This window comes from Aulonocara sp. 'chitande type north' Nkhata Bay, linkage group LG20 (genome assembly GCF_057382095.1).
Source record: "Aulonocara sp. 'chitande type north' Nkhata Bay isolate Kocher_YH1m ecotype deep benthic linkage group LG20, A_spYH_male_GT1.1, whole genome shotgun sequence".
Taxonomy (NCBI): domain Eukaryota; kingdom Metazoa; phylum Chordata; class Actinopteri; order Cichliformes; family Cichlidae; genus Aulonocara; species Aulonocara sp. 'chitande type north' Nkhata Bay.
This window is the reverse complement of record NC_141363.1, coordinates 34,962,515-34,981,198: the sequence shown is the minus strand read 5'-3', so window position 1 is coordinate 34,981,198 and position 18,684 is coordinate 34,962,515. Positions and strand designations below refer to the sequence as shown.

Below are 18,684 nucleotides of genomic sequence, written 5' to 3'. Positions count from 1 at the left end.
CTGCTACATCCAGTGTTTTTTGTTTTTTGGGTTGTTGTTTTTTTATTTTTAGAAACTCACATCGCTAGTCTGATTCTTACTTACTTCAAGGTCACTCTGGGTATATGTGCTTTAAAGGCTTAAAAACAACTCACTATATATTTTATTTTTATTTGCAAACAATGTAGTTATGCTTTCGCAAACTTGCTTGAACAGCATGCCCAGGTCACAAAGGCTGGATTTTTATTTTTCATTTATTTATTTATTTTATTTTTTATTTTTTTGCGGGCGGTGGGCATGGTATAAAATAATTCATTTTTATCGTGATAGCAAATTAACGCCCTCCATTATTTTTAACCAATATTAAATGTATCTGCATTCAGGCAAAATGTGCAGACCATTTCTTTAAATGCAAAATCTAAGACCGCAAAGACGCACGGCCACTGGAGCAGACGCTACTAATTCAAAATAAGTCTTTACAGCCAATTATTACGAAATCCACATTGCGGGATAAATATTGCTTATGGAAATGAAACTGACATTTCAGTTTCACTGGTCGAGCAAAAAAAAAAGGGGGGGGGGGGGGGGGTAAAAATCCCGTCGGATACTGCAGCCAATCAGAATTGTGCTGACGTTTACATCCCCGGAGCATCTTGGTAGTTGTAGTTTCTGGATCATTTTCAGCCCGTTAGCTGCAGTTTAGCCGCTGCCGCGAAGGACTACAGAGCTCCGGATCCTGGGCAGAAGCGGCTTGCGTTGACGGTTGGTACTGTGCGGACTACTGGGGCACGAATATCACCCGTCTGCTTTTTTTTAAAGAGGGTTTAGCGTCTCCAAAAGTTGACATCTGCAAGTATGCAGTCGGAATCGGGAATAGTTCCCGACTTCGAGGTCGGAGAGGATTTTCAAGAGGAGCCTAAAACGTATTACGAATTGAAGAGTCAGCCCTTGAAAAACAGGTCAGTTCTTTTGCCGTGGACAGTTATTTCTCACGCTGGAGCGTTTTGGGGGTTAAGGTAATAATTAGGCTGCAGACTTTTTAAAGTGTTGTCCAAAGTCTATGAATGTGCGGGCTTCCTCATTGATGTTACTGAAGCTGGTCCCGGGTTTCAGCCCTCGTTCCTTATGGTCATCCTGCTTGCATGAAGTTATGCAACACATGGGTGTTGTCTTGTCAACATCAACTTCAAATATTAGCTCACAGAGGAGCAGACAGGTCAGAGTTTAGCAAGGTGATGCTCTGCCTGTCTTGTGTTGATGGCTGATATTCAGGTGCTCCTAAAGCAGAATGGTGACTTATTGTTATTTATGAGATTTTTCTTTAAATCTCCCGAGAACTACCTATTTTTTAAGTATAACTGCATAACAACAAGTGTGTAAAAAGTGCCATAAGTCTACTATGGCACTACACCTTGTGCATTAACAGCTTTGAAGTGTCAAAAGTGTGTAAGAAAGTATTAACTGTTAGATAAGCTGTGGTAACATAAATAAATAAATAAATCAAACCTGATGTTTCTTTCAGTGGAGGAGTGTTGCCTTCTTTATAAGTTCACAGTTAATATTAAATGCTCTAAAGTTGTTTCACCAATAAAATAAATCAGCAACCAAAGAGGCAGACAAAATTTAGTTTTCAGCAAGTTGTTGGCCTATTAAAAAGTTGTATAACTTAAGTGCATGTAGTACTGGACAAAGTGCTCCAAGTCCTGACAACAGTTTATTCTTGTAAGGACACAGAACAGAAACAAAAAACAGCTTGCAGCACTGACGTTTACTAATTTAGTTTCAGCTTTGACACACTGAGGCCTCAGAAACATTTAGCTGAGTCAGATCTATGTGTTGTTTCACCTTTCACCCTTTTTCTGGAAGTAATGCACAGCAAGGTTGATGTCTTATACATGTGTCTTATACACGTGTTTAATGCAATGAAATGACAGATTTCCTGTCTACTGTGTAGCATATCAAAACAATACTGAGAAACTTTAGAAAATGCCCTTTTTGCTGTCTTACAATTTTCACTCTTACTAAGAGTGAAAACTGATCCCAGAGCTGGGAAATATGAAGCAAAATCTATGAGATGACTGGAAGGTGGACTTATTTTTTTGTTTTAATATTTTAGGGGACCATGTTTTTGTTCTTATTCTAAACACCTCACTGACAGTGAACTGTAGTATTCTCAATACTCAGTTGGTGTGATTGATTCAATTTAAATTAAGTAAGAAAACATGTAACAACCACAGATCCCTTGGCAGGTGTTACTATTAAATAAATAATAAACTTTTTTCTATGCAATTTATGATTGCATATCAACCTTTATGGATGATTTCAAATCACAATGAAATACTGTTGGGGTGTAATATAAGTCGTAAGTTATAACATTTCATGCCCCTCTGTGATGAGGATGGTGATGACGATTATGCATCTATTACCAGGATGGTGTCAGAGGTTTTGTATTTTGTGTCTGCTCCTCTCTGTTACGTAGTTTAGAGGTGGTGATACATGGCCTCATTGTCAGGGCGAGACATCCAGAGGACAGTACGCCACTGTGTTCGGACAGAACTCTTGCTGCAGACGTTCGCTAGACTCCAGTTATTTTTTTTTTCCTTCCTCTCGTTCTTGATATTTTCTTGCAGATTTGCGGTTTCTCTCGTTTTCTCTAAATTCAATCAAAACACCAGTTAGAAGAACTGTTTGAGGAAGAACTGTCATCTTGGACAGTCTTAGCCTTTAACCTAGTTCTGCATTTTTTAAACTAATGTCTTCAATTTTTTCATTAGTGAAATGTCATTACACTGTTATACACCCTTGGCCTGAATCTGAGGCTGTGTTGTTTTCGTCGCTGGTGTAGCAGCAGCAGCAGCCATTCCAAGTATACGCAAAGTATCAGCACGGTTTCTGAATCTTTGCTGTTTGTTTTTCTTTATGTCATTTTTCTCCTGAATGTGTGAAGTCGTCTGAACCGTGGCTTTGATTGAAGGTATCCCACTTCCCCTTTCTATCACATGAAGATGACCCAGCATAATAAATAATCACGATGACTGTGCCATAAGACAGTTTTGTGCAAAATGGTTATAATTAGTTTGATTGATTACCGAGTTGTCTGATGTCTCCTAATAGCTGCTTAAGAAGTTTCTAAATTTGAAGTTTTGTGTGCGACAAAATGTCATCTTAGCTTTCATAGATCTATTTGTTTTTTGGCTGTCTGCGTATCAGTTTGACAGAGAACACAGACTGCTGCTGACGTCGTGCCAACCTTTTTGTGCCTAATATAGATGTGAGACAGGCGGCAAAACTAGTCTTCTATGCAGTGTAAATAAGCTATATAAATTTAGCAGGGAATGTGTTATATCAGAAACTGTGAGTCTAGGGATCTTTTTTTTTTTTTTTGCACCCTCAGTCAATACAGAGGCTGAAAGTTTTGCTTTCTAATGAACAGACTAGATTTTGAGCATAGCTTATATTAAATCCATATGGATGAATAAATATGCAAATGTCTTACACAGAAAGATCCCCGGCCAGTAAAGATTAGCAGACACTAGGCAGAAGAAACCAAACAAACAAATGTGTTGCTTTAGTATCAGCCTCACAATGAAATTTTCTTGTTGCTCAATTAACATGTTTCCGTAACAATTTATGCCAGAATGATCACTTTTAACATTTAATGCCATACGTACATCTTTCAGCCACAACATTAAAACCCCTGCTTGTTATAAGCCACAAAAACAGCTGTGGCCCATTGGAGCAAAGACATTGGGGGTATTCTGTGGTATTCTGAACCTTTTTATTGGCAGACCCTTTGGTCATGTGGGTTGTGGGACTGGGTTTTTGCGGATGGAGCTTTGAACTTTTTGTCATTTGGGATCTTGGCGTGGAAGTATGTATCAAAGTTACACCTGCATGAATGCTGGATCCCAAGGTTTTCTGGCAAAACTGCAATTGCTAGCAAGATTGTCAGTGTTAATCATTTCATTAACTGTTGTTAGCGCATCTCTGTCTGTTTAAATATAAAGACTTCCTCAAAATCTTTCTTCAAATCATACAAAGCTGAAAATAAAGAATTGAATGAATGTGAAAACTTTACAATGGGACTTGGTTTATGTTGCTCAGTAAATATCTGTTTTAATAGCTCGCAATGGGTCTTTGTGGGTCGGGTCTACACTTTGGGTTCTCTGTCTTGGATCTTGGCCTGGGGGGTAAAACATGAATGGAACTCAAAGTCTCCTGAAAAAACTTTCTTTTACACAGCTGAAAATAAAGAAGTGTCAGATTTAAGTCAGCAAAAATTGAATCATAAATTACACCCCCCCCCCCCCCCCCCCCCCAAAAAAAAAAAAAAAAAGACTGCGGTCAAAACTTTTAACGCTGCAAAACTCTGTTTACTTTTTTACTTTTGTTTTTGGTAAAGAAGAAATTATAATGAACCTTGGGGCACTTTGCATAATAATGATAGCTGAGAGAAGAAAATAACCTCAGGCTTGCTGTTAATGCACACTCCTTACAGGCATGTTTGGAAAGATGATGGGCCTTGAATGTGGATCGAGTTCTTTGGAAGAGACATTTTACTTTACCTAAAAATGACAAGGATGCAGAGAAATACAGAAGAAATATTGTAGTTTTCACAACTTATTAGTGTCTAACAAGCAAATGAAGATCTTGGTCATTTGTAGTAATATTTTGGTAAGAAAATAAACCTTTCAAATTAAAATAAGGAAGAGGGAAAGAGAATTTAGTAAAATGATGGAGACATCCACAAATCAATTTAAGTTCTTCTGCAATAGAACTGAAGTACAGAATAGGCATTTAAGGTCAAAGCAATGAGCCAGTGGTCGTGAGCTGAGTCAGAGTTTGAGGGTTATGAAACTATGTGTCCAGAGCAGCTTGTTCCCACGAGGTGTCCTAGACAGAGATGCCAAAAAGGTTCATCCATGATCTAAGAAAGACCGAGGGGCTTAAGTGACACAGACAGGTGTTGAGGCTGGAGTAAAATACAGTCAGAACAACTTGTCCTGTAATCATGGTTATCTTTCTGCATTCTCACCTCTTATGTGGCTTTTCAAGCACATCTGCTTAAGATTTCCTCATAAAGAATAAAATAAAAATAAAGAAAAATCATAAACTCTACATCTTTTATTTACTGATTGATTTGGGTTTGCAATATTCCTGACGTGTGATCTTTGTCTGCCTCTGTTGGTGCCCAGAAGGAACTGCAATAACAGAGGAGGCCTTTGAGTGTCGCTTTTATTGACACAAGTCATTATTCTTAACAGTTAAAAGAAATGTAGCCTTCAGGCATGATCACGTCTGAAGCCTGCAACTAGATGATTCATGATTGATTAGTGCAGAATTAATTCGTTGTTTACTCAATAAAATACAAGAAGAACCAGAACCAGTGAATCTTTGGCACGTTCGCTTGAAAAAAGACGGAAATGACTCATTAACTATTTAAGCAGTAAGTTGTTATTACAAGGATATATAGAGGTTATAACAAGTAATTACTTGCATGCATTAGCTGTTGAAAAAAAAACACACTTCACTGTTAAACAGCTAAAACAAATACCTTTACACGGTGACTTAATTATTAAATTTTAACTTGTGGTTAAGACGCACATAATTGCGTCTGTTTATTTTTTTTTCAGAGTCATATTTTACAGCAACGAATCGTTACCATGGTTCATTTACGAAGAAAGAATGTGTTGATTGTCTGTCATCACCTTCAAGGAAAGCCGAGAATAAATCAGTCTCACAATGAAAAGCTGTTATGTTGTGCTTGCACATCATTGTTATATCAATGAACTTGAAAATCTTCTGCACTCATTCAACCTGCTGTAGGGAAACGTATCAAAGGCTCCTCCTTACTGTCCTTGGAAGCTCTACTTACTCATTGTTAAAGCACACAGGAAAGAGAGGGAGCTGCAGCTAGAGCAGGCCATCCTGCCGAACACAAGTGAGGGGAATTACTAAGAGCACAGAGCCTAATTACAGAAATAAGACCCAGCAAGTTCTAGTTATTCCATCCAGTCCTGGCTTCCTGGAAGCACATTGCAAAGTACCTGATTTTCTTTTTAGATGCTTTTATGACTGACCCTGTTTTGTTGTGCTTTTGTACTTGAGAGTGAAATAATTATGTATAAATTTTATTTTAACAGTTCTTTATGGAATAGCCATTGTTTTGTAGACCATTGGGTTGTTTGATTTTTTTAAAACGGCTATTATAGCAGCAGTCAGTGACAGTTGCTGCTTTACTACAGGTCAGGATATCTGTGAGTCACAACATTAAAACCATGTACCTAATAATGCGTAGGGCCCCACCATATCTCCAAAAAGGCATTGCTATATATAACTTTATAGGCTATACAACAAAATGCTGTTTTGTCTGTGTTTGATGATGCTAAGGCATTTCCTGTGCTTATGCAGTGTTTATGCACAGTAAATACAAAGTTTCTACCCAGATGTTTACCGAGATATTTGCAGGGTTGAACTATTTACCTAATTTAAATCATTTGTACAGTTGTTTTTCTGTTTGGTGTTTAGACAAATAAACAAAAAACAAAAAAAATCACTTCTATTGCATTCCCTGTGTACAAACCCCACATAATTGACGGTCTAGACATGCATACAGATGCTTTCTATTTTCTATGATTTGCCTGCTTGTGACTGACTTCATACTATCATGCCAGCTGCACCAAGCTGCGCATGTTTGATCAGCACAGGAGTCCAAGTAGATCAATACACTGTCATGTAGGGTCATAATCACTCATTTGTATTCCAGCAGAGAGGTTGTGTAGTCTGCTAGAAGGGCAGCAACTCCTGCAGTTTGGTAGAGAGAAAGAAATAGGAGACAGGATTGTTACTAGTACTCAGTTTGCCTGTGTTTTGATTAGATTGCCTATTTTCACTGCTCTTATCCTGTGCTCACTGTATAGTTATATGCAGTGTGGTCTGCGTAAGTCACTGTCTGCTTCCTGAAAAACACACTGAACGGCCACCAGCGGGAGAAAAGTTGAGCTTTAATGAGTTTAATGTGGTTCTTTAGAATACACCTAATCTGGGGAGTGATGTTTAAACTAATGAAAATAAGCACATAGTGTGTCTTTTTTTTTCTTTCATGTCAGTTCATTTCTATTGTGTAGTGTGCCAGCCTCTTGCAGCAGCAGAACATATGTTGCATTCTAGTACTATTTCTTTTTTTTGCAGTTGTCATTTGAAAGTGAGTATTTGTATCAGCCATGAAAGCTGTAAAAAAGTCATGCTAATATGTACACATAAATAGTTCAAATTAAGGTTAATGTCTCAGCAGATGAATGTGAAGTCAGCTTGGTAGTGTCAAACTTATTATTATGCACTGTGAAGGTCAAACATGAGAGGAAACAATAAGCAGCATATTTTACAAATAAAGGGAGACTTTAAGGTTTAAATAAACCATTTGAAATCCTTTCAGTTTCTCTAAAATGCAGTGTCACTTGGCAAAAGCAAACACGTTTTTGAGTTATGATACTTTTGAGATACAAGATTTTCACAGGACAGCGACCCCTACTTGGTTGTAGCCCATCTACCCAACACGTGTCGGCACATGTCTTTAAGCGTAACACTATCTGCGTGGTTTTAAAGCGGCATATTGATGGACAGTGTGTTTCCAGTGGACGCCTGCACGCTCCTCTCTTCTGCTTTGCTGTTGCTCTGCACGGGGCTGGTCCTATGCCTGGGACTCTGCGTGGCGATTGGAGCTTCCAGGCCGGGCCCTGGAGCCTCCCCTCTCTGACACACTTTCAGCGCTGCACCACCAGCATGACTTTCACTGCTCTCCAAGGGCGGGTGGTGCACCTTCAGGGAAAAACAAACAAATATGGAGGCTGTAGGAGTGCAAGTGTACAGACCCTGTTCATTTGATTGTCTGTGAGTATGGCGCCTCAGCATCTGTGGTATTGCTGCAGTGCATTTGGGCTTTATTTTGGAATCTATATGTTTGTTCAACACTATGTACACATGAAGGGCACCATGCACTGGGCTATATGTGGGAAGTAGTCTTGGAAGATTTCTCCTTGTGTTTTTATGTGCTGAATAGTTTTTGTATGTCAGGATATACATTTATCAGTCTATTATAGTTAATTGCAGCTGGTCACTGGTCACTTATAGCGAGGGAGCGAGTACCTGAAAAGCTTAGAAATCTCATACTTAAGACATAAAGTTAATAACAGAAGAGGTATCATGTTTTGGCATGCTAGTTATTTGTTTTTTTTGATGAGACTGTAATGGTAGAGTTATTATTCAGTCACACAGAAGTCATTAGGTCTGCAGAATGATCGCCTGTCAATTACCAGCAGTTTTACAGCTGCAGTGCATCTTTATTGGAGAGTATTTTCCTTTAACAGCTCAGTGTTTTGACTCTTCTCAGACTTTGTCGCTCCACAATGTTACTTGATTTCTGTCTTGATGCAGTATTGCAGCTGAATTTTCCTGGTTGTTTGTTGTCTTTAGTGTGTCACTGAATTCTGCTTCAAAGTCTCAGCTCTGACAGTTTGACTAATGGTGAAGTATGATGAAGGCACAGTAGTGAGCAGAATCAGAGGAATCATGAGTTGAGTGGGTGGGACTCTTCAAGACTGTACAACCATTGTTTTTTCCGTTTTTTTCCCTTGAGATACACACGAACATAAGAGGAGGTGTGCGCACACACGAATGAAATTTTAAAAGGACAAAAGAGCTTTTTATGTCTTTCATGGGTTTGTTTGGCAAAGAGCCAACAAACAGTCAAAAGAAAGAAACAGAGAGAAAGAGACAGAGACATTCAGCCTTGCCTTTCTGAGAGGTTTCTGGTCATTCGTATACACAAACACAAGTCAATCAAATTATTAAGAGCGTATTAAAAAAACGCCATGAGGTCATATGTTGTACAGTTTTGTAATAGGGCAGCTAAAGATGCTAAAGAAATAAATGTGTTTTTTCAGGGTTCTGAAAAGAGAAATTTTGCAATTTTCTTAAAGTTTATAAGAAAAAATTTCACATTTATGAAAAAATAGCAAATTTACACAAACAAAACAGGTGCATTTACAAAAAAACAAAAAGAACATAAAAATTTACGAGAAAAAAACTCTCCAAAGTCATACTTTTATTTTATTTTAACACTACCCCTAGATCATGTCATATCAAATTTTTAGCCTAAAATGCTACCTCCTACAATGCTTTGAATTACATAGTGTTGCGCACTTGTATCAGAATTTTAATTCGGTTACAATTATTTCTTCCAACAATTATGAATAAAGAATAACATGGTAATGCACTTTTGTCCTGCTGTAAAACTCTAAACTCCACCATAAATGTGCAACAAGTTTAATTCAGCTCAAGCCTGGACAGCAAGCTTTTCAGAATCAGTGTGGTTTTCACATCATCTTTACAAATTAGTTCTTAATCAATTGCAAAGCGGTTATAAGTTATAAAATTATAAGAGACTTGTCGATTGTAATTTTCTTGAGCAATTCTGACTTTTTACTTCTGCCAATGTCAATTTTTTACTATTTTTATATGCTTTCTAAGAACCATAACTTATAGCATATACAAGCAAAAACAGGATACAGGATCTTCTCTCCCATAAGCAACATCAAAATAAAGGAATATTATACTGATAGTCTGAGGACCATATACACTAGTACAAAAGGATGCACAAAGAGAAATCTTGTAGCATTGTAAGGCCTGTGAGCAGAATAGAGGCTTACTTGGTTTAGCTTCACTTATTTGACAGGTTTCTAAAAGCATTAGTACCTTCACCGAGTCACTCATCACTTACTTTATTTTTAGTTGTTTTGTTTTTTTTAATTCAGTAAAGCTAAGTTAGCTTTCAAAATAGGTTTGCATGTTTAAATTTTTCTTAGTTAAAAATAATTCCTTTTAGTTTACTTTTTATTAGTTTCAGTATTCATTTTACTGCATTATTTTAATAAGTGGGCTATTTGCCAGGGGCAAGACTTAGGAAGTTTGTAATGGCTATTACTATGCAAACATTTGACTTAAGAGTTATGTACACATTGTATTCTCAATAAGCACGCACCAATGCCTCCTCAGGCTGGTTGTGTTGACAAATGTGAGCAAATTTACAAAGACTAAAACAAAAAACATTTCCTGTAACTGATCATGTAATTTTAGTTTTCTTTCCAACTTTTCACTTTTATGTAGGTTCATAAAGTTCTTTTCACACCAGTTTTTGCTTTGAGTTTAGTTGAAGTTAACTATAACCTTGACATTTATGCACAACACAAATTCAAACAATGCCATACAAACTGTGGACCCACCCAAAAACTTTGCTCAGTAGCACTCCTGGTGGTCAGAAATTGAGCAAGCCACTCTGTGCATCTAGAAGCACGTAGTAAAAAGCAAGCACTTAAGTAAGTGGTAGTTTAAACTGTATGCTACTGTGTTGCCCTTTTTATATTCTTTCCACACATTACAGCTTCTTTGTTAAATTCATTGTGTTTTTAAAACCTCCATGAATGTAGCTGTCAGATACGTGAAAATCCAAATTAAGCAGAAAGTTCCTCAAGTTTTTAGGAGTACTGATTTCTAGTAGGTGATAAAGGTACTGTACTATCCAGTACATTTATGTACTTAAACTATTCAGTGTATATTATGTTTTTTTATTTAAGCGTTCATTTAAAAAAAAAACCTGTTCATTTTAACAAAAGCTGATTTCTCCAACCAAAAGCATTCAACATGTAACAAACGTGACTAATTATTATTATTATCATTATTATTATTATTAATCAGCTCTAGTTTATCCAAAGAATGTAACAATAAATCCATCTGTAGTTCCAAATCAATTCAAATGTCACATTTGAACTGTAAAACCAAAAGAAAGGGAACAGAAACGAATTTGTTCTTGCAACAAACCGTTGATCATTTAATCACTGAAGTAGATTAAAGGAAAAAAAGAAGAATCAAAGCCTCTGGCTCTGGCAGAGGAAATCAAGAGTTTTAGATCTAGTGACTTTTGTTATGAAATTTGTGGGATGAAAGGAAACACAATCGCCCAAAGTCACACAGCAGAAGGAATTATTCTTTTGAACACTAAACCTGATTCCATATATTGGGTGAAGCACAAAGGAACAAAGGAAGAAACGTAGCTGTTGAATTTAGACACCCAAACCACTGAAGTGCTTCCAGAGAAAAGCCAGAGTTCAGCCTGTGTTTTGCTTTTATAATATATTTTATTATATATATTTGTTATACAGTATTGTTTTGTCTAATATCTGGTGCAGGGTTCAGTGGGTGTGGTTGTAGACAATGAGATTATATCCACTGCTGAGGGGAGATTTATGGTATGTTGAGGGCTCAACACCCACTGAATACGCTGCAAGCTGAGGCTGTTTGACTCCGCTGGCTAATTAGTGCGATTACTGCACAGCTGGATTGGCCAGACATTTTACTGAGTTTTATCAAAAGGATCACTCACTCGATGGAGGCTTTGTCCCGACAACTTCTGCTTCAGCAGAGACTCTCTATTTTAGGACTTCAGGACTCTGTCTGGGGAGTAGCCATCTAAATTTAAAAGAGTGGGAAAACTGAAACAACCTTTACAGACAAAATGTTCCTCTTTTTGTTTTGTCTACAAATGCAAAATGCCTGTGCCTTCCAAAGTCATTAAAATCACAACATTGTTTTCCTTTTTGAAAGGACATCTTAATTGATAATAGATCTTGATAGTAAGTGATTTCATGGAGATTCAAGTATTATCAACAGGTTATCAACATAGATCAACCAGTCATTTAATATTAATTTTTGCAGAACAAAAGCTAATAGTTCCCTTTTGACTTCTTCCCCTGAAGTCATCCTCTCTGCCAGTTTTCTTCATGCTAACATTGGCTTTTTATTACATCCATCGTCCCTCAATTTTCTTCTTTTTTTCTGGTTTTCTTGACCCCTTTCTAACCTTTCTAGCACTCTTTCTTTTCACCTCATCTTTCTAATCGACCCTCTGCCTTCTCTCTTATCTTATCCAATCATCCCTTTCTCCCCTCCGCAGCAGTCCGTCAGACCAACACAGTTCATCCAAGCCCCCGCTGAGCTCCTCGGCCATGACATCGCGCATCCTGCTGCGGCAACAGCTGATGCGGGAACAGCTTCAGGAGCAGGAGCGGCGGGAGCAGCAGCGACAACAGGCCTCCCAGTACACACAAACTACACAGGCCCAAACGCCTGCCATCAATGTCAGTGTCCCGGTCAGTTTACCACCTGCTGCACAGGTCCCAATGGAGGTGCTAAAGGTAAGAAAGCATGGTTCAAGTTTCTGATGGTAGGGAGCAACAAAGAATGGGGTGGTGTGTATTATTAGAAGGCTGTTACGGTATCTGTGTAAAGTTTCCACTTGTGGAATTAAACTTTGTATGTGTCATTGGTGCAGCCTGAATGGTCCAGATGTATTTATAGATTTTAGTGACTCGTGCATGAATAGTCGGGCAATCATGGTTTACTATGACTGTGTGTAAAAAAAAAAAAAAAAAACAGGAGTGAGTGAAGTGTGTTAAAATGCGTATATGGGGATTATCTTTCCTGAGAGAATTCCTCTTTAATGCATGCTGTGCTTCCAGCCATTTGGATTTAGCCATCTTTAATCCTATTTGCTCAGCTACATTCACATCTTTTCATAGCTTTGATTCCTTGGCAGTCTGAGGGACAGGAGACTGTTAAGATTTTCTGTACGAGTAGAGACCGTAGTGTTCGAGAGCACATTTTAACAACGCATTTCGGTAAGTCTTTCTGTTTGTCCACAGCATGTGCTTTCAGAGGTTGCAATCTTGATGAAACATCTTTAGAAATTCATTCGACTTGTCGTGTTCTGAGGATTTTGGTATAATTGCTGGGTTTTTTTGTAGTGTTTTTGTTCCGGCATTTTACCTTGAATTCAGTGGCTTTCCCTATAAAAAAACACTGTGTGGTAGTGATTTGGAAAGTGTTTTTGTGCAAATTATGAGAATTTTGTCTTCCTTACATATCAACTTAGTGCGTTTTTTTCAACTTTTCTGTTTGTGATTTCTGAAAAAAATATCAATATCGAGGTGTTAAGATATTGTGTAGTTAGTGTAATTACTCACGAGGACACTTGCCTTTTTGTGCATTTTTAGATTTTGCATTTCTTTAACATGGATTGTCAATAAGCAGCTGGTTTTGTCTCTGACTTCCTCTTTTAGAAAATTGTGCAATAACAGGAACAAGTCTTCCACGTGAAAAATATATGTGACACATAAGAGGATCTCGTACAAATACTTATGTTTAATAATGCCTGTAGTTAAAGGTCTAAAAATCTGTCTATGTCAGACATTTGTGCTTGTTAGGTAAAAGTTTAATCAGTTAATCGGTACTATGTCAACAGTTTAGTTGTGGTTTTATCTTGCGATTTCAACTGTTAACCCATACTGTTAGCTGACAGTTGTATGAAGCTATTCACGCTGTTTATCCATTATGTTTGGCAAACAATTTCAGCTGTGTGTATGCTAAAAGCTTTTAGTCATAATTTTACCTAGACATTTACTACATTTTAATTGCACTGTTTAATCTCAGAGTAGTAACGATGCCGATAAACTGTGATTTACTGAATAATCTTTGTTGAGTTAAATCCACCCACAACACTCTCTGAGATTTCATGGTTGCTTGCCCAGCCACACTTTCATCACCCTTGGATGTGTGTGGCATGGGCCAACAGTAAAGGACAAAAACAGTATAGCCATTGAAAACATTACCCTTCTCACGCTGTATAAACATTACTTATTCTCTATAATCTGCAGCTCTTTGAAAGACTTAGGACGCCCCCTCCCCGAACCCTAACCTTGTGTACAATACATCAAGTTAGAGTCATTTTTCTGCTTTGGCGAGAGCTTACAGAAATTCTTCATTGACTGAAGTCCTCAAATGAAAAGGCCATTCCAGCTTGGTGCTGTTGAGCTGGGTTAACCTGCTCTCCTGTCTGTTGGTAGATTAGCAGAGTCCACATAAAGCTCAGGGGTACCAGGCAGAGCTGCTGGACCTCAAAAAGTGCAAACATTAAGCTCAGATGAGTTTATGTAAAGACTGATTGGACCCTTAATTAACCAAGTGACCTCTGACCTTTTTAGGAATAAGAAGGGGATCAGTTTGGGGATCAAGAAAAAGGCGAGCACAGCCTTACCACACACCGAACGCTAATTCAGTGAAGAATGCTTGTAATTAGCCCCCAGCCCTTTCATTCCATGGAATATTTTAGAGAAAAAAAACACTGCTTTGAAATTTACGAAGGATAGGTTTCTGAAAGGGTTAAAAAAATGATTTCTGATTTTTTTTTTTCCTTTTTCAAAGGATTTATGGCGCCACAAAAAGAACAAAGTACCCTGTACAATTTTTGTGGATTATATGACGGCTCGTGACCGATATACAAAAGAAAATACACAGAAGTACCACACAGATGTTTCAGTTTGGTTTGGATTTCAGAACTGATTCAGCACACAATGACATGTAAAAAAAACCTTCAGTGTTCATTTCATGAAATTACAGGATAGCTTTAATAACATTTCTCTCCGCAGTAACCAATACTGATTAATCACTTTAATCACGTTAGTTATTAGTACCTTTTTGCTCAATATGATTGTAGATGATGAGCAAATTCACGTGATCATAATCTCTGTTTTTGTTTGGTTGGAGTTTTTTTGTTTTGTTTTTAGCAGTTCCTGCTCATTTTAACCCAAGTTTTATACAAACAACACACGATTTTTATTCGGTGGTAATTTGGGCTTTTGCATGACAGCATTACAAAAGTACAGAGGAAAACCCATAAATTGCTGCTCACATTAGCATCACAGTTGCTGTCTGCAAATTCTGCAGAGCACATTAGCAGCTTAACTGTGAGACAAAGTGGCCTATTCTTCTAGTCTGCATAGAAAATGGGGGCAGTCTTGTTAATATATCCTGGTTGGCCCATCATGGAATGCCTGTAGCATGCAAGTCAAAAAAATACAAATCACTGTTTGTCATTCTGCACTAACCCTACGTCCTCTCTTAGTACAGCTGGATGCTTTGTGCTCATTTCTGCAGTGTTTCTGACTCTTTGGGGGTTATGTTGCTTATGCCCTTGGGCCTGTTGGTGGCTAAAAATGAGATGATAAACAACAAGCTTTTTTTGTTTTCCATGGATACAGATGCCAAGAGTTAGTAGTTGATGCCACATTTCTAAACTGTATTTTGGAAAGACTGTTAAGTGAAGTTTGAATGCTGGCTGCTGGCACTAAGATCTCTCTATAATTCATTATTCTGCGTGCTGGGCCTTTACAGAAACTGAAAACCTAATGATTGATTGTAGATGTGTGCAATAGTACGTGATGTATCTGTTCTAAATCAATCATGAACATCACCACGATAAACTTCTTGCACGTAGTTTATATGCAGCAGCAGTCCTGTAGATGTTTGTCACTCTATGTATGTTCTGTGCTTCCACAAAGTGTGCCAGCTTTGTAAGCACACCATTAAATGATCCTTTTTCCAGCTTATAAACTAATGATTTGTCACGCCTAAAATTATTTCCATGTAACAACAGGAGCCGTATGGCTTGACAAGGTCGAGATGTTCCAGGCTGGGATCTGTGAGCCTTCAGGGGCTCCATTGAATTCACCCAAAACAGTGAGATCATCTAATTATGTGGGATAATTTAGGAAATCCCTGAGGACAAAACAAGCTAGAAGAAGCCCCTGTGCTCATTTCAATGTAAAGACAGAACAAACAGATTTCAACCTGCTAAACATGTCTTTGTCACAGATTGCCTAAACCTACTAGTTACATGTACTAGAATGAGATTCATTCGAAATTATCTTATTTTTATGTTTGCATTGTTGTTTGCGTCATTCATTCATTTGCTACATTTTAGTGAAAAACGAAAGTCACCATTTTTTTAAAGGGTTAAATTCCAGCTTCATATCTTAAAAAAGGCTCGTTTTTACAAGCAGTAGTCCAAATACACAAAATCTTCGGTTTACTATCACATGGATAAAGAAAAGCAGCAAGTCCTTACATTCTTAGCTCCACCGCACTTGAATCTAGAAACTACTTTCACCTTAAAATTCACTCAAATGACAAATTAAGTTATCAGAATAGGTTCGTTTATTAGTTTGTTTATTTTGTTTTTTAGCATTTTCATTGATCGGCCAATCATTTTAGTTAACCCTAACCCTGCAGTGTGTAAATGTAGCACAAATGAATCAAGACTTTTACTCACTCAAAGCCAAGTGTTACATGTGCTGTATTAATGGGTGTATGCAGTTGTGCTTGTAGTTTTAATTAGGGCACCTTTATACTTTGTCTTGTGCACATAATGCCCTGAATGCCCTCTTTGTTTCTATATTAGAATTCTGTGTGTGTGTGTGTGTGTGTGTGTGTGTGTGTGTGTGTGTGTGTGTGTGTGTGTGTGTGTGTGTGTGCGTGTGTGTCTGTGGGAGAGAGAGGGGGTGGCGTAGGCTTCCTACAGTAATCCCTTATAAACTTTTTTTTTGTTTCTATCTTTAGACAGTGCCAGCTATCAGCTGTGGGTGTGTTAAAATGCATGAGACAAGGATGGAGGATTAGTTAACACGTACATGGGTGTTTTTTTTTAAAATAGTTTTAGGAAAAATCACAATCACACAATCACTGTTTTTTATAAAACAAATCTCTGTCTGCATGAAAATACAAAAACACTCTACTGCCAAGAGCTTGCCAAACTAACAGACGGTGATATAACCCTAACCCCAAAGACTTGTTGGCGAATAAGAAGCACTGACACTGTGAGTTTTCTGTCTAAACATCATCACTGACAAACAGTGTTCATAAAAAGTTTCCCATGCAAGTTTTCTAAAGGATTAGTTTTTCAACTTAAACTTAAAAGCTGTGTCTGCACGTGGACACGAGGCCGAGAAGCCTAGAAAGGCCAAAAATACCCATGTGCGTGTGATTTGTTATACACACACACAAGACTTGTGTCTTTGTGTGTATAACAAACAGTCTTTCTGTACGTTTATGCTTACAGCAGTGGCTTACAAGCTGGAGGTCTGGACCTCCCCAGAGGGCCAAAAGATAAATGTGAGAGGCTAAACGCTACAGGCTGGGAAAGAAAAGCTGTGGAGGAGGAAACATGTCTCATCATTGTATCTATGCTGAAAGGACTGGGCAAGTCATCTCAAACAGTAACGGAAATATTACAAAAATGAAAAACAGGGAATGAAAAAGAGAGTTTCAAGTATTAGAAATATTACTGTATATTGTCATATTTCTGTCCAATACGGCATCATCTGCCTGAAGACACAGAGGCAGCATGTTATAGCATGTTTTTAAGAGTGGGATTTAATTCCAAATACCTTTACAAATTATCAAAAGGCATGATTTTAGCCTCAAACTAGTCACATGAATCAGAAAGAAAGCAAAACAGTTGCCATGATTTTAAAAAGTAGCGCTTTATTTTTTAAGCTGTAAATTTTACATCCAGTGACTCTGTCCAGCATTTCTGATTTCTCCTTTACTCAAAACATACAACTTTGAAAAAGAATCAAAGACATCTCACTTTGTTCTCAGCACTTCCAAGTGTTGCAAAAAAACAACTGATAAGACTAAATAGACCATGAAGAACCTGCCTGGTTAACAAAAACGAGAAAAAAATTTAATTAAATTTAAATTTAATTTAATTTAATTGTTTTGGGAAATCTGACAAACATTAATTGTGCCACTAGGATTGTTTAAATACAAATTGATACACTAAGCAGTATACAGTGTGGAGTTTCAGTTCCATTCTTGATGTTTGGGGTTGATTATCAGCAAAATTTGCAATACTTGAGAACTGAATCTGACCTGAACTCGATTCTGAGATTAAGAAATAACTAAGATGTGAGACTTTTCAGAAAAATCACTCACTGTCTATGTAATTACTACTTGAAAGAATTCTTCATTGTGCTTAAACATGTATTAGTAGAGGCTCCATAATGTAGGGGTTAAAGCATTTACCTACAAAGCAGAAGATCACACGTTTAGGACTAGGAGAAGACATAAATCCCTGGGAGGAAGGGCATCTGGAAGGACATCAAAATCTGTGCCAAATCAAATATGTGGATCCATCCACTGTGGCAACCCCCTGCAAATAAGTGAGCAGCTGAAAGAAGCTGAGATAAGAGTTCATATGAATAAATAAGACACTAATTAACAAACATTTGCAACGCCGCTGGTTGTGCTGTGGCATATGCTGTGGATTATACAGGTTTTCCCACATACTGATTTGTTTTTTGAAATAGAGTGTTAACAGTAGTTTTAAAGCAAAATTATTAAAAAATAAATAAATAAATACATCAAGTTGATATGTATTCAGAACACATTTCTCTTTTTCAAAACTTTACGGGGCCTTATTAAAATGTAGGACAACAAAGGTTGTTGTTTCAGCATCGAAATGAAAAATTAAGAGCCTGTTCTAAATGTGACTGACTTAAATCAGCCTGTGTCTTTGATAAATACCATAGATAACAAGAATTCACTGTTTGCTTACACATTATTTATGCGTGCATTGCAAATAATTGTGTTGCTCATTAATAGCTCTTGATTAGGTTCAGTCCATTATCAGGATCGGAGCCTCTGCAGTTTTAAAATGTAATCATTTCATCATATATATAAGTAAGTGGCATAAAATCCAATTATGGATCAAATTTTATACATTTTCTGGTGACGTCATTTGCATAACAATACACC

General features: G+C 37.5%; 1 protein-coding gene across 8 annotated transcripts in view; it reads left to right on the top strand.

Annotated features, from left to right (window-relative positions):
- mitfb (melanocyte inducing transcription factor b) overlaps window positions 1-18,684 on the top strand; it is a 28,964-nt gene that overhangs the window by 207 nt on the left and 10,073 nt on the right. For 3 of the 8 annotated variants that reach the window (XM_086278843.1, XM_086278836.1, XM_086278834.1), the window contains exons 1-2: window positions 728-938; window positions 11,987-12,227. In XM_086278843.1, coding sequence (XP_086134969.1) covers window positions 835-938; window positions 11,987-12,227 — 345 coding nt within the window. In that variant the 5' untranslated portion in view covers window positions 728-834. Of the gene's footprint in view, window positions 1-727; window positions 939-7,765; window positions 7,870-11,986; window positions 12,228-18,684 lie in introns of those variants that run through there. The other 5 variants (XM_086278837.1, XM_086278835.1, XM_086278838.1 and 2 more) reach the window with 4 other exon arrangements.